This window comes from Lepisosteus oculatus, chromosome 2 (genome assembly GCF_040954835.1).
Source record: "Lepisosteus oculatus isolate fLepOcu1 chromosome 2, fLepOcu1.hap2, whole genome shotgun sequence".
Taxonomy (NCBI): domain Eukaryota; kingdom Metazoa; phylum Chordata; class Actinopteri; order Semionotiformes; family Lepisosteidae; genus Lepisosteus; species Lepisosteus oculatus.
This window is the reverse complement of record NC_090697.1, coordinates 72,489,540-72,505,798: the sequence shown is the minus strand read 5'-3', so window position 1 is coordinate 72,505,798 and position 16,259 is coordinate 72,489,540. Positions and strand designations below refer to the sequence as shown.

At 40.8% G+C, this 16,259-nt stretch overlaps 1 protein-coding gene across 1 annotated transcript in view; it reads left to right on the top strand.

Annotated features, from left to right (window-relative positions):
• The window catches only part of gfpt1 (glutamine--fructose-6-phosphate transaminase 1), a 36,963-nt gene extending 28,989 nt beyond the window's left edge, over positions 1-7,974 (top strand). Inside the window, exons 17-19 of the mRNA XM_006625478.3 lie at positions 599-766; positions 1,196-1,357; positions 4,615-7,974. Coding sequence (XP_006625541.1) covers positions 599-766; positions 1,196-1,357; positions 4,615-4,659 — 375 coding nt within the window. The 3' untranslated portion in view covers positions 4,660-7,974. The remainder of the gene's footprint in view (positions 1-598; positions 767-1,195; positions 1,358-4,614) is intronic.
• Positions 7,975-16,259: the final 8,285 nt, after the last annotated feature.

Genomic DNA, 16,259 nt, shown 5'->3' with positions numbered 1-16,259 from the left:
AGACCTTATAAAGACACGTGAGATATTGAAATCCAACACATACAAGTACATTTTGACCAAACATCTGCTACAATGATTCCAATTGACAAAGAAATGGTTAAAAGCACACAAAATAAGTGTTCTCGATTGGCCATCTCAAACTCCAGGCCTCCCTCTTGTTGAACGTTTGGAGTTTGAACTCAAGAATGCAGCTCACAAACAGAAATCAAAGGTCTAGAGCAATGTTGCCTTGAGGAGTGGTCAAGAATCCCACCTCAGAAGTGCCAGAATCTCCTGGAATACTACCAGGAGGCTGCTTGTCAGTTTTCTCCCTGTCACAAAAGGATCTACTAAATACTAACTCTTAGGGAAGTGAATAAATATTAACCTTGTGTTCATGGTCTTAAATTTTGACAATGTGACCTTTTGCTCTTCTGCTTATCTTGCTTGTTTGGACCTTAATCTAGGAGCTAAATCAACCAAGAATCTTACCGAGCCTTTCTTGAATGTTCCTAGGGAGTTCGTTTTAACAAAACAGTGGAAGCGATTTGTTCCAAGTATGCCCCTTTTTTCAGCACTTAACGAGCTTGAAAGGTACTTCCTCTTCTCCCACATGTAGAAAATAAAAGAGATCACGTACATGCACTCGGAGGGGATTCTGGCCGGGGAGCTGAAGCATGGGCCCCTGGCGCTGGTGGACAAGCTGATGCCTGTCATCATGATAATCATGAGAGACCACACCTACACCAAGTGTCAGAACGCACTGCAGCAAGTGGTGGCCAGACAGGTGAGAGGGACTGCTTTTCATTTAAGCAAACTGTTTTCAGAAGTTTTTTTTTTTACCCCATTCGTATCTGTAGTTATGATGAACAATGATCTCAGTTCCTGAAATTTCTAAAGGTCATCTCCTTTTCTTTCCGGTATGGATTCATTGCCAGACAGGATGCTGAGAATTTTTTCGAAAGCTTTAGGAGGTGATAATTCAGAGATGCTCTTGACTTTGAACTGCAGTAGCTATACAACGTTTCCCAGAAAATGTGCAAGATATTTATCTTGCTCTCACAATACTTCAGTCTGCTTTTCGGTGCTGTGCCAACCAGAATAGAGTAAACCTGGAATACATTTCTGTGATTTTCTTATACACCATATTTAAAAACCATGGCATTTCTACAAGCTATTGGAATGGCTGCAACCCCGTTTGTGATTGTTGTTATAGGGCCGACCCATTGTAATCTGTGACAAGGACGATTATGAGACCATCAAGAACTCCAGCCGGACCATCAAGGTGCCACACTGCGTGGACTGCCTCCAGGGCGTCCTCAGCGTCATTCCCCTGCAGCTGCTGTCCTTCCACCTGGCTGTGCTACGGGGCTATGATGTGAGTGATACAGGCCTCCTCCTCCCTGCCTTGACTGTCCCCTCCACTTGTAGCCCAAGTTCCGTTTCCCAAGATCTGGTGCTTAGATCATTTTCAAGAACATGGCACACTGGAACCATGTATCTGAGGTGTTTTTGCAGATATCCAGCAAAATGTAGAAATCGTATCCCAGAATAAAGCCAGTCAGCAGACATTTTACCCTGCAACTCACAATTGGCAACCTACTGAAGCTAAGCAGGTGTGAGCCTGGTCAGTACCTGGATGGGAGACCTCCTGGGAAAGGCTAAGGTTGCTGTTGGAAGAGGTGTTAATGGGGCCAGCAGGTGGTGCTCACCCTGCAGTCTATGTAGGTCCTAATTCCCCAGTATAGTGACGGGGACATGAAACTGTAAAAAGGCGCTGTCCATCTGATGAGATGTAAAACCGAGGTCCTGACTCTCTGTGGTCATTAAAAATCCCAGGGCGTTTCTTGAAAAGAGTGGGGGTGGCCAAATTTACCATTGGCCCTAACCAATCATGGCCTAATAATAACTCCCATCTCTGAATTGCACATTGGTGGTGATGGAGGGGAGTCCCTATTACCAGTAAAGTGCTTTGAGTAGAGTGTCCAGAAAGCGGTATAGAAGTGTAAGCAATTATTAATTATTATTCATTAGAAATGCCAAGAAAATTCCTTAATCTGTAATAATGCTCTTTCTGAAAAGCAGATTCTGAAAATATCTTGTTTGTGTCAGGAGGCTGTACTGAGGAGGTCGATTCTTATTTAATTTTTTTTTTTGGACAGAAAGTTCCCTTTAAAATGAACAATAAAAAGCCATGTTTTTTCAGTTGATTTGGAACCTCATCATTAATTAGATTTCCACTCTTAAAACATCTCCTGCCAAAGAAAACTCATAGATTAATTTGATTTTCAAACTGTAAAAAAATACTTACCACTCTTTTAAGATACATTTTCTATGAAAAATAAATGAACATTTTGTTTTGTTCTGACATCGGACAATATTTTTTACGAAGCTGCTAGGTAAAAAAAAACAGTTATCTTAAGAAATCTTAACATAACATAAGAAATATAAACTTACTTAGGTTGCATGTGTTACAGAACTACTGTATTATTAACAGGTTTAAATGAAAAAAGCACTCACCAGTGACCTCACACGAGAGTGTAAAGTGAAGTTTGAGCCCTGCTCTCCACAATGAAATGTTCTCAGTCTCTGCTGTGAAGTGTGGTGTCAAAGGAAGCCCACAAGGTGATCTGCATTCTGGGCCCGTGGCTTCCAGTGCAGAAAGCACAGAGATAACCAAACTGAAGCCAAGATGTACTATACACTCTGAGCCTATGGGTGTTATTAGTGATAACTGCGTTCCTGTTCAGGGTGGCCATAAAGCATTTCAGAATGCCACAATTAAAAAGCTAGCCACAGCTATCTCAATGTCCCAGGACAGTGCCAGCCTGGAGTTACTAGTTGTATTGAGTAATAATTGGCTACACCAAATCTCGGCCATTGATTAGTATATGATTTCCATGTGGGTGGCATATGTCATTAATGCAACATATGCAGAAACCTCAAGACTGGGCAAAATACCCATTAAAAATAAATGTTCAATCAACCATGTAATGTCTGTGCTCTGAACATTGAGTTCAGATACAGTACAGTGAAGGTGCTGGGAGAAGATTGATACACTTACTGCTTTTTTGAGCTTGGTGACCATTTTTCCAAGAAGAAAATGTGTTCTAATTCTTTATAAACATCAGGACTAGTTTGTTGCAAACTTCTCTCAACAAATGATTCAATTTCTAAAAACACTCAGCAGTGATCCAAAACTAGTTGCGTAATTTTGGACTTTTCGGTTTGCTCTGTGGCTCCTGTGGATTGTACCCTTCAATGCAGTACATCAGAGCTCACTGCTTTAGAAATGTCAATCTGTTGACACCAAAGGCTCCACATATTGCAAAACCCAGTGCAAATGATACCAGGATCACCTCTGAAAGAAGATCAGTGTAACTTCAAATTAAATCAACAAAAAATCCTGACAAGGATCACCAATTACTGAAATGTTGAGAGAAAGGAATCCTTCCCATTTGGCTTGAATAAATATGGTGAAAACATTGGAACTTTGGAACAAGGTTATAGAAGGGTCAGTAAGTACATCTGCTTGAAATGTAGATAAGAGGGTTCCTTTTACTGGGCAGCTGTTTCAGTGACTGCGCACACAGACGTACACACTCAAACAGACATGCATGAACTCTCAGTGGGCACTGGTTCACAGGAGTGTCATCTAATGCCTAAAACTGAGGTGCGAGTTAGTCTGATCATGCAGTATGGTATGTAAAGCTGAGAGAGGCCAGTGTGAGGGGTCAAAGCGATTGGGTTAAACAAAGCTTATTCCTAAGATGCTGGTGCTTACATCTTTTGAGCTGCTCTTGGGTACATCTGCAGTCCTTGAAACAAGCTGGTCCTGTCTTGTGGAATGACGTATGATACAATGATCAGCGCACACAGAATTATTCCCACCATAGGATTATTATTTCCAATGTCCCTTAAGAAGCAGAGCTACTGTGTCATGGTGTTAATGGAATTGCTAGACAGGGTGAGGATATGATATTGGGGAGTTGTTGTTTTTTACAGCTCAAGGTTAACTGCTTAGATAAGCATCTATCCCCTTAAGTTATGAAAAGCAGACTCCCAACATGTTGAGGCACTGAGAGCAGTGGAAGAGTTGAAATGAAACTTTTCATCTGGTCAAATAAGGGTTCAGTGGTATAACTGAGAGTTCAGCTGGAACCAAGACCAGCAGGTGTGAGGGACCGAGAATCCCATTTCACCGTGGTGATGAAGAGTTCATAAATGTAGTTTAACACCTCCATTTGTATGATAGGGTACAGTGATAAACTTCTGGAAACTAAAGTGTAGAAACTAAATCCGAAAGTGTAGCAAAGCAAAGGAAAGCATAATAAAACAATAAATCTGTGGTATAATCATTGCAAAACTGTGTAAAGACAACACAAATTCAAGCTCCTTAAATGTTCATATTGATTTAAATCTACTTCTTTGCTCATGTGGTAGAATGAAAAGTGTTTTGCAATGCAATCAGGTGGCTGATTCTAAGTAATTTCTGTCGATGTTTCAGCCAGTGTGGCTAGATGGTACCGTTGTTTGAGCTGGAGGGCACACAGAGGGGCCGGGTGACTCTTTGCTCCTGGGTGTGTGTAGTGGGTGCAGCCCGTTGCTCACCATGTGGTCTTCTTCTCCCTGCAGGTGGACTGCCCCAGAAACCTGGCCAAGTCTGTGACTGTGGAATGAAGCCCTCGGCCTGGAGGGACACGGCTCTACTGACACATCGTTCACTCAATAGCAGCTGTAAAAATGAGAGAAAATTCAATCAAACAAAAACACATTATTTTAGATGAGGTTTCAGATTTTCTATGCGTGTTGTACAGTACCACATCCATTTCTGTGTAATGTAGTGCTCCCCCAGGTAGTATACAGTATGCATTGAATCTTTCCTCTTTCTTCTGCATTGTTCTGTAAAACTGGAGAACCTTTCTGAATCGTGAGCATAGAATTTAATATTTTTTTATTTTATGTCTTTATCAGGTTTGTTGTTGTTCAGACTGGCAAGGTGTGGGACAATTTTGTTACAGACACTTTTAGACCTGTGAAGCAGTTTGCTTTCGGTTACACTATTCATTTGGAGATTGCGTTTCGTAGTTAAATGTGTTTCTGCCTCCACTCTGTACATGAAACATGAAGGAATGGGTGGGTGTTGAGCAAATGTGAAGGAATGTACTATGAATCAATGTATGTAGGCATCTACCCTGGCCTGTTTTAAAACAGAGTACCCCAGTCTGAGCCAAGGGGAGTCCTGAAGCAAGCGTTTCCTGGGGTGGGCTGGGCTCTGAGTTTGTCAGGGCTATAGGCTTTCAATTGGTAAAGGCGTCTTCGCCCTGAAAGCAGACCAAGGATTCAGATTTTAGTGTGTTCTGGGTAGGAGCCATTAGCATAAGAATTTAATCAAAGTTATGGAGCTGTTAGGACCTTCACAGTGTATTGATCCAAGCACTTCATGCCAATTCCCAATGGATCCTAATGATCTCCTGCCCAGTTACAGTTTTGTCACTTATTCCACTACTCTGTGTAAAGAAGTGCCTCCTGTCTTCAATTTCAAATCCACTTCCATAAATTACTGTAGTTCTTGCTGAAGGTTGTCTTTGCCAGCCCTCTAAGAAGAGCTTGACTCGCATGTCACAGGCTCCTTTTCTCCGCAAGAGTGAACTGTTATCTTGTTTGTACCTTTCAAAAACGTGAACAATCGGGTCCGTTCTCCATCCACACGAAGAAATCTGTAAACCCATGCATCATGCGGGTTGTTATTTTGTACACCAAAGGGGGAAATAATCATCCTTAATTATCTTTCCTATTAAACCTCCCAAAGCTGACTATATGATAAAACCCAGAACACAGCTAAAGGAGAGAGGGAACAAACTCTTTCCTTTGGACACAAACCGCGAATATTTTTTCCTCCCTCGTGTCTGCATGTTGGTGTTCACGTTTAACGATCCAGATGTAAATGAAAACATGCAATGAATATGTGGGTGTATAAAAGCTAAAGTGAATACTTTTGTTTTCCTTTGGATGTTACTTATGAAGATTTGGGGTTTATTTGGAATTGCAAAAAGCTAATTTTGCACCAGAGCCAAAACATTTTGCAAGTCAAATCATTCCCTTCAGTGCACTCTATGTGGCATTTGTATGTTCTCCCAGTATTTCTGTGGGTTTCCTCCAGGTGATCTGGTTTCCTCCCACAGTCCAAAGATATGCTGGTAGGTTCTGGAAGACATTGGCCCTGGTTTCAATATGTGCATGTTTGGTAAATTGCTCGCCTGTCAGGCATGGGTTTAGATTTTATTTAATTTGCTGTGACCCAGCTTAGTTAGCTGAGTAAGAAGCATACTTATACCAGCATCGTCAGAAGGCTAGAATAGGAAACTCAAGGGCAAAGTCCCGGTAGGTCTTACTTACTGGTTTCTGTAGCGTCCTTCAGGCTGCATGTAGGAGCTCAGGAGCTCAGGGCCTGGTAATGATTCTGATCAGGATGCACTGGGAGCAGTTGCTGTGAGTGATCTGCCAAGATTATTTTGCACTGATATTTAGTACAGACTTGAGTATAACAACAAGACCACCCCCTTTCTGAGATGTCACAGTCTTGACACTGTTTTTCCACCTTGACACTCAGAAGGCTTCCTCATCGGAGTCTCTGGTTTTCTCTGGAAGTAGAAATGAAGGAAGAGGGGCTGTCACAAAGCCTGCCCACACCTTGCCGCCCTGTGTGAGATTTTAATGTAGTTGTTGGACCAAATCCCTGTCGCAGAGTTCCTGATCTTTGTGACACCCCTCCCCCATTGCCCAATTTTCACCCTCCCTCTCAGTGACTCGAATCGTTTGCTGGTTAGGTTCGCATGCAGGAGCGCTTGGAGTGGGGGTACACATTTTAACAGTCTCCTTAACTCACGGGATCTTAAAGACAATTTAAATTAGACGCTGGGGGAGAAAAAAGACAATTGGATGGTACGTGTCAAGTTTTGCTAATGCAATTGCTAACGAGGCATGTTCTCTTTGTTACTTTATGTGAATGTTACCTAGTTCTGTAGACACAAGCAGGGTTCTACACGGGCTAGTCAGCCAATTCAGGTGCAGCACAATGAAAACCTGTATTAGGATCATCAGAACGTGGCTCATGCAGATTCATTTTGTGGGTGGTTACTACAGAGCATGGACGTTTGTGTCCCGTGCTAAAATAATGAAACGATATGCACTATCAATGTGTATTTATTGCTTACTTACTTGCCTTTTAAGCAGCAGTCAGCCATCATGAGGCAGCCTGTTTTATTTCTCTCATTTAGTGATGCCGGTGGGTAGCAAAAGGAGTTGGAATGAAACTGGAGAATCAGTTCATATTAACGCACTTGCTCATGCAACGTGTGCAATTGAACTCAACTTTAATATTCTTTTTTCCATTATGGTCTCATTAAGAAAATGCCTCCACTTCAATTCTGTCCAAAGGCAAGCAGATCAGCAGACAATCAAAACTGGAAATAAAGGGTCTTAGAGATCTGACTGTGCTATTTCTCTCAGTTGAACTTTGCCTGCACATCCTACCTGAATTGCATGTGTTGGACCAGTGTAGAAGTCTGCATGCTGCTCTGAAGCTGGCATTGGGGGGGTTTGGCTAGATCTTAAATGCTGTATAGAGGACACTAATTATGCGTAGAACTGGACATAACAAAGGAGTTTTCTTAACCAAAGCTTTTGAATGCTGGTCTGTATCTTACGAAATGGACACGAAAGCCTTGTAGTACATCGAGATGGATGCAGCCTGTTTTGTTTTCACTGGCTGTTTTTAAATAGATCATAATTCCATGTTTAGAAATGTGTTTTCTCCTTTCCAAACTTATGTATGTATGCTGTCCTGACAAAATACAGTTCCTTGTAACTACTAATAGTGGCTTGGGTTGTGTCTTGTGGTTCACCCCTCAGAGACGAATGTCTATTCAATTGTGACAAGGGAAGTGGTGTTATTTATGGTGAGGGTTGAATTCAATAAAACTGTTGAATTTCTTTCTGTTTTGCCTTTGAGTGATGGGTCCGTCTGTGTGGACAAGTGCAAGCGCATCTCTCTAGCCAACCTGCATCTCTTCCTTGCTTGGTTTTTTAGAAGAGAAAAAAAAATTCTAATACTGCAGATAATATATCTAATAAACTAATATAATCGAAAAGAAACATTCAAGAGCCACATAAGGACTCTTAAACTTGCATCGTGAGGATTTATTTGTTACTTTTCATACAGTATCGTGGTTTTATCAGCAGGAAAATGGGTTATATAGACATCATTAAAAGCTTGTGACCAAGGAATTTTTTCCCCTCCTTTCCAAAGGCTTATCAAATAAAAGGTTGATATTTTGCTGTAGAGCAATACATTTTGAAAATGCCTAAGGTAGTGTGGTAATGCAAGCTTTTAACAATGCTGGGAGAGGGTGGTGTTACAGACCAGGGAGTGTAGGGACAGCAGCCACTTGAGTAGTATGGTTTGAGCCTAAAACTGGGCTGGATAAGACCACTCCAGTTCACTCATCTCCATGCTTCTGTCTCCCTTGTGCCACAGCTCTCTGTCTCCTTGTTGCCATGCCATACAGTGATTCTTCAACCATGCAAGTCCTTTTTCGCCCCAGGTCTGACCACAGAGTGTTTTGCTCTCACATCATCTAGTCCCCTATTGTCTGAAAAGGACTTTGCACCTCTCCTGTGTTTTATGGTCTTTTTGGTGATGAAGAGGGCATCATCACACAAACTAATAGGCATCATTTCAAAACTCCATTGTGACGAAGTTAATAACGGCAAAAGATTAAATCATGGAATTTGCAGAAGCTCGAAAATTAAAATTGCTAGCGAGTCTTGACTAAAACATTAAATTGTGTTAATGCTGTGATTTAAATTGGGTTAAGCTGAATGTTGTAAATGTCATATTGGACAGAGCCACAGTGTTCATCTGTTACACCCTCCACGCCTCTGCAGTGCTGATTCTAAGAAACATCAGTTAATGTTAAATACAGATAAATTTCAGATTTTTTACAAATGTACAGCATCTAAACATTTTTCAACTATAACGTTATTTGACGTAAGTGAATTGTCTCATGCTCCCAGAGGTTTTGTGATTTTTTCATTCATTTCTGTGGGATATTTTGGAATGGAAGGCTGCGTTTTAAGACCGGATTCGGCTACATTTCATTTCAAGCCTTTTGAACGAGGCTGGTGAGCTGACGCTTCCTTGCTCCGTCTTGATGATGCAGCACGGTGGTTATTTTTTATTTTCTCAGCTTGGCATGGCATTCAGTCGTCTTTCTCCGCTGGCACCTCCTTGTCTTTCAGCTCTGCAGTCTGCCACATCTGGACTTATGGCGGACTGGCTGGTGCACGCACAGCTGCCCAGATGTTCCCCCCGATAGGCAGGGCACATGACCCTGAAGTCCAGGGATGGGAGCAAGTTGTGGAATGAAGCAGTAACTGGAAGGAATCCCAGGGAGGCTGTAGGCAGAGATGAATTACAAATGAAGATAGCACAGGGGCTGAATTATTTCTCCTCCCCTGCGGACTTTCAATTTGAGAGAGGCAGTTGAGCATTTTTTCCCCTTTGTGTCGGGGAAATCTATTAATAATACAACTGGCAGCTTTATGTAAGTATGCCAGTAAAGAGAAGTAGCAAAACTAAACCATTGTTATAGGACATACAAAAGGTCTGGTACTAGTAGAAATGCAAATAATGTTATTTAACTACACATTTGTCACAGATCTCACCCAAAACAAAATAATGCTTAATTTTATTTATTGTTAATGTATCTTTATTTTCTGCAAATAATTTTCTAATTAACAAGAAAACGTGGTCAATACTGTATAACGGTTTCCATATGCTTGAATCACAGAATCCTTTACAGTTACAAATATGTGAAATCAAGCCATCACAAGCTCATGAGCACACACAGGTCTTCAAAATACTGTATGGCTGAAGGAAAAAGAAAATCTCTAAAGAATTAAAAATGTTACCCTTCTGACCACAGCTTAATGATACTCGAATCTCTTCAGAACCTAACATAGCTTGGTAATTTAATTTTGAGATTTTTTTACAATGTAAACACAGAAATGCAGTTCTTCGTAACATAAAAGGTAATTTTTCTTTTTTTTTCTTAATGCATAAAATATGTTTTTTTTTTCTGATTCAAAGAGAGACAGACTTTTAACACTTGACTGGGTTCGTTTCTGGGGCTGTGTGAGGTGAGGATGAGATCGCTGTAGCCGAGCCCTGGACTGCTTGGTGTTCACAACTCGGTGAAATGTGCTGCTCAGCAGGTTCAGCTCTGACAATAGTAGTGGAGGAAGCCCCTGCAACTACAGTCCACCTAAATAAATTCCAGTCAATTCAAAAACACTTTTCTTACAGTTGAACATTTAGTGTCCACTCCTGTTCATAGGATTAGAATGGGATTTTTAGAATAAGCTTTTAAGAAACTAAAACATGGATTTGTTATAAAAAACAACAACACGGAAGCAAGGAAGCAGTTGTACAGTATCTTGTTCACGTTCCTCCTGTTCATAGGAAAATGTAATGTGATACGGAGCCACCATTGTGTCCTCCTTTTACTAAGCGATCTGTGTGGGTTGCCTGATACAGACAGATGTACTATTGTCTTGCCCAAGGTAATTAAAATATGTGATTATCCGTTTAAGTGCTGTACATTGCAGTGAAAATTTACACATTAGTATCTGGTACTGTGTTTATTATTTTTGAAGGGAATAGTACCTCTTCTGTTTCAGATAAGGAATACAATCTGGGCATTTGGAAATTAATGTCTTGTCTAGAGTTGACCCTGTCTGTTGGATTCTGGGGTAAACACGTATGTATACTGTAGTTCAGGTGGGTAGCTGCGTCAGCATGCGTAGGCTGCAAAGGAACAAGTAATAGGTTTATTCCATGCTGGAAAAGAAGAAGAAGGGAAGAAGAAAAGAAGAAGAAAGAGAGCACTCTTTCTTCTTTTTTCAGCATGGAATAAACCTATTACTTGTTCCTATGTATACTGTAGCAAGCCAATAACCTGTTTCCCTTTGACAAGGAATGTTCCGGTTGTTGATCACGTATCTATTAATTTCGGTTTGCTTGTGCTGGAGAGAAAAGGAGAAAGTCTGTTTTCTTGCTGATCGCCAGCATTTCTGCAAGCATGGTGTTGTTCATAAGAGCAGCCATCCCAGAGGTCTGCATCATAAAGCTTTATTGCGGTTGGAGTCCAAGTATCTGTTACTGTCCAACAATGACAGCACTGAAAGCTGTGTGCAAGAATGACTTCTCTCTGAAGGATGCTCAAACTCTTATTTAAAAAAAAATAGCAATTGCAGATGTTCACACATGGAGAAAGGAGATTTCATTTTATTTTACTTACAAAAACATTATTAGTTTGTTTTTTCTGTTGTTGTGTTTCAATTGAAGATGGTGTGTTGTTTCATCCAGTTATTTATAAAAATCCCTCCCTCCTTGTGTCCTTGCTAACAGTGCTGTGGCTGGTGTGATGCAAGGCCAGAATGATCTGATTGCTGTTATTTTAATTCACTCAAATTTAATTCAATAAAATTCACTAGAATTCGCTAAATTCTGAAAAGCATTCTCCAAGCTCTCTGAAAGGAAGTTCAAGGTGGCTGCAAGTCAGATGGTGTCTGTTTTTTTTTTCTTTTGATTTGAACCTTGCCAGGGCAGCACTGGTGGGGTGTATGCTGCCCCCTGCTTGAGCTGTGTTCCTAGTGAAGGAGTGGAAATGAAATCAGCAGTAAGGTTGGCACATGTGTGAAGATTGTCTGCAGTTTCATGAGCAATAATGGCCTGTTTTAGATTTCCTTTTTCATACCTGCTCAACGTACAGTCCCCAGTCTGTGATTTACCCCTCATGCCACATGTGCTTTGGGAATATATCCCTTGTTTTCCGAGGGACACCACCAGGATGATGTGGACTGGGATAAGGGCACCATCCCAGCTGTCACAATGTTAAAGTTATCATGAAATCTTTATTTGCAGCATACAGTATATGTACATTGGGCAAAGGCACCTCCTCTATTTGGAGAGGTTTTAAAGGCCTGTAACAAGTAGACCTTGGAGATCTATAAAAGTCCACATTCTTCAAGAGCAGCAATAAAGACAGGAATTTTTGAGCAGTCACTACCTGTAAACACACACATTACTCTTTACTGTACTGTGAACTCCAAGGCATGATCCTGCAGCAAAGAGGAGGCCCCCACTGTTCCCTTGAATTCCATGTTTCAGGTTTAACCAATTAAAGATATTGCTTGCCATGTTATTGCCATCTGGATGATGCAGTTGATAGTATTTTTTTTTTTTTAGCATTCAAAAAACATCACTTAGACCAACACATTTACCAAGTACTTAGGAAAGTGATGCATGCCAGTGTCATTTGTACGATGCCTCAGGACAAACTATTCAAAAATGTGGAAAATGTCAAGCCTGCCTGTGGAAATATGAGTCTAGCGGGGTTCCTGGAGGTTTTTCTGAAGACCGGCAGCCAAGTGTCTGAAATAATGGCTTTGACTATGAAGTGGCTGAGCGCCAGCTCCCCTCACCAAGTCTGTGGATCCTTCATATGGCTCTCTGTGCTGCGTTCTCTGTGCTGCGTTTGTCTCTGCATTTCCCTTTTCTTCTACCAATCCATAGAACATGCAGCAGGGGGCTCCACTGGGGACACCTCAGAGCTCCGAGCTCCTGTTCAGGAGAATCCAATAACCGATTATCGGCTAGTTCAAAGTCCTTGTTGGTTTAGTTTTCGCACAGCTCATAACTTTGAAGTGCAGTCGTAGTGTTCGACTCTGGGCTCCTTTGACAGCAAGAGAGGAAAAGTCTTTAAGGCAAGTGTTCAGAGTGAGACAGGAATCAAGTGTGATTCTCTTTAATAGGGACACAGTTTGCATAATTATAAAGCATGCAAGGGACAAAGCAAAATGTCTCAGATGCAACATGGTAGGTGAAGGTGAAAATTAAGTCAAGAGTGTCTAACTTTGTGTTAGTAAATGGTCCCAATTCTGTTAAAGGCAAACGAGGTTTCTGAAACAGCAATAGTAAACCTCAGGACTAGCAGTCCACACCATCGCAAGACTTATAGGACTTTGAATCTCATAATAATTCATGAATTGATCCTTATTGGTTACTTAATCCTGGGTCTGGATTTCCCTTTTGAGTTTGCTCACCTTTGACTAGGTTGACTAGTTTTGACTCTTTTGCTCCCGACAAGTCAAATAGCGGTTAGGACTTTGACATTACTCTTGTCCTGACTGGGCATGTCCACTTATGTTTTGTTAATGATAGCCTCTTAGGAATTAATGCAGATGTCCTTGACAATTCCTGGGCCTGCTTGTCATTAACATCAGCCTCGGTGATTGCTGTGCTGTGGCAGTGTCCCTTGTCTGCATATGACATCACAGCCATCTGCTGCACCTTCTAGCATTTAAACACAAAATCCACACACTGTCCTTCTACTGTTCACACCATGTGCACACATTTGACATCCAGCCCCCGCAGGTGTGCTGCCATTTCAGTCTTATTCGCTGAGGAGATGCTTTAACTGAAAGCAACTAATGATGATCGGAGGGGATGAGGGAGCATCAATTATGCTATTGCAGGGTTGGTGACAAATCGTTTTGCATCTCATCCAAAAGGATCTAATGTAACGAGAACTAACTAAATGCTGCTCAGTATAACACACGTTGAGAGCTGGACTAAGCTGGGAAACCATGTGCCTTACCAATTCTCCACCACCTGTATTGGAATTTACCATTATATGCCTTTTATTACTGTGTTTAAGGCTTCTGGCATAAAGTTTCTATTTTTAATGTAACTGGAGGCAAGTAGAGAATGGAAGCAGGTATTGAAATATGTTGCATCCTTTGTTTCCTGTGATTTGTTTCTTATGCTTTAATTCCCATTATCCTGCTTTCCATGAAAATGGGAATTCATAGTTTGATTGCTCATTTTGCAATACTTTTTAGCAGGGACAGTGCAGGGGGGAAATAAATCAGCAACCTTTGTATGTTTGGAAAGTCATTTTTGCTGGAAAATCTGGCTAGCAAATCCAAAATGTCAACAGGGGACTGTCAAAATGTGCATGTATTGAATGAGAAATTAAATAAAGAAAAACAAACAATAGGATCATATCAATTTTCCTGTGGAAAATAACCCAGCTATTTCTTTAAATTAGTAGCAAGCTGCAAGGATTTTACTGTTGTGTTTTGGCTGTATGCGTTATGTGTGATGGTCTGCTAAAAACATTTCAGTTTCTTTCTTTGTCCGAGGATTGCATTTGTTACGGAATACTTTTTAGTTTTCTTAGCTATAATAAATTCAGTCTCGGCTCAGATTTGAAAGAGAAAATATTTTTTTGCAAAGGAAATGCTTTTGGTTTCCCAACTCTTATAGGACAATTGTATGAACAAGCCTTTTCTTCTTTAAACTGAATTTTTAAAGCATAGAACCTGCAGTATTTTCTCCTCTTGAACTCTGATTTGGAACGGTCGGAAGCTGATTAGTGTGCTGTGTTTTTGTCCTAGATATGCACAACCTCTGGCACAGAGACATTCTGCAATATTAGATTTCAAAATCAAATTTACACTTAATTTCATTAAGCCTTCCAGTTAGCATTACACTTGACATGAACACTTATTCTTATTGACTGTGAAAGAGAGATCCTATAAGATTTACTGCTGAAGTGACTTCTTGGATGAGGTCAGTCACTGGGACTGATTGGACCCTGTTGTCTCTGGGCTATAGTACTCATTCTGCACTCTGGGGCAAAGGCTTCTTCAAGGTTTTAAAATATGGATTCTTTTTCAGAGTAGTTCTATGCACTTTAATATGCACTGAGGGATAGGGATCACTATTTTCTTTAATTATTACATGCTCTTTTTTGTACTGACCTTCCTGATGTTTCACCTGTGTAAGGTGAACAGTGTATAACTAGGGGGCAAGAAAGTGAGAGGGCCCAGCTGGGAGTAACTCATACAGTAAATCAACAAAACAAAACTAATCTGCCTAAAATTCTCTGCCTAGACCTCATTTTGTGTGCACATGTATCACTGTTGGAACTTTGATTTGTCTGGGTTCCGTATGCTTGTGTCCATACAGTATTTGGATTTTTATTACAAGTGCAAAAACATTACTGCCGAGAGAGGGGCTATTGCACAAATTCTTATGCACACCATGATTCCATGCCGTGGGTCTCCAACCCCAAGTCTCGTTAGTTTCATACTGTAGGTCACCTGTTTTTGAAGATTGGCAACACCTGTTAGAAACAGTATTGATTAATCGAGCAAATAATTTGTTCTATTAAGAAAACTGGTTCTTGAGGGCAGAAGAGTACTTAAATGTTTTTCCAAATTCCTTAAATACTTGTTTAATCGATCACAATCACATTGTTCCATGTAATTAGAAAATGGTTATTTAATGATGACCTACAAAACCTGCATTAGGGCATTCCAGCTCAAATACCATCACTCACTTAAAGGTGAATGAAACTGGTCATCATTATCATTATAAACGAATCAAATTGAAAAGTCATTGGCCTGTGATACATGATGCTAAAAGTCTGTTTTTTCAACTCACAGAACCTTAGTTTTACATGTCATCTGAAGAATAACATATCAACGAGGGCTACCTGTGATTGGAACAGACTGAATACTTGGTATTTAAGCAGCTGCTTAGCACTGTTTGAGAGATTAAGGCATTCCTGTCTTGGTGACAGGATAGGAAAAAGGCATCAAATCTGCCAGCTCTACTTTTTTCTCTTTTGGACTCTCTAGGCTGATGCTGTTTTTTCACTCTTAGAGGTAGTGGGCTGTGCAGCTGCACTGTCAGACCTCAGAAATGTGGGCTGGATCCCTGTAAGAGAAGCTTTATTGTTATTTATTTTCACCGTGCGCAAATATCCCTCTGCATTTCTCTTCACAATATCCATATCCCACGCAGACTCCACTGCCCAATGTGAGATTATTCTGCCCTGCAGATACCCCCCAAAATAACAAAATTGTGCCCAGAAATGTCATAACATTTACAGAAGCAAGAACAGCCCTATGTGTGTGGAGTTTACAGATAGGAACAGGAGAGAGAGATTGCTATGTGCTTCTGCAACTTTTTTGGTTTAGTTTTTGTAACTGTCATTGGTACTCCTACCTGTAGGACTCTGGACTGGAATTCTGGGATTTCTGCAGAAGTGAAGGACTGTACAAAAAAAGCATCAGGCGAGGGAAACAGTATATTAAGGGATGTGGAAGCATGGTCAATGCATGCACTGCTTTGATGGCTGTGA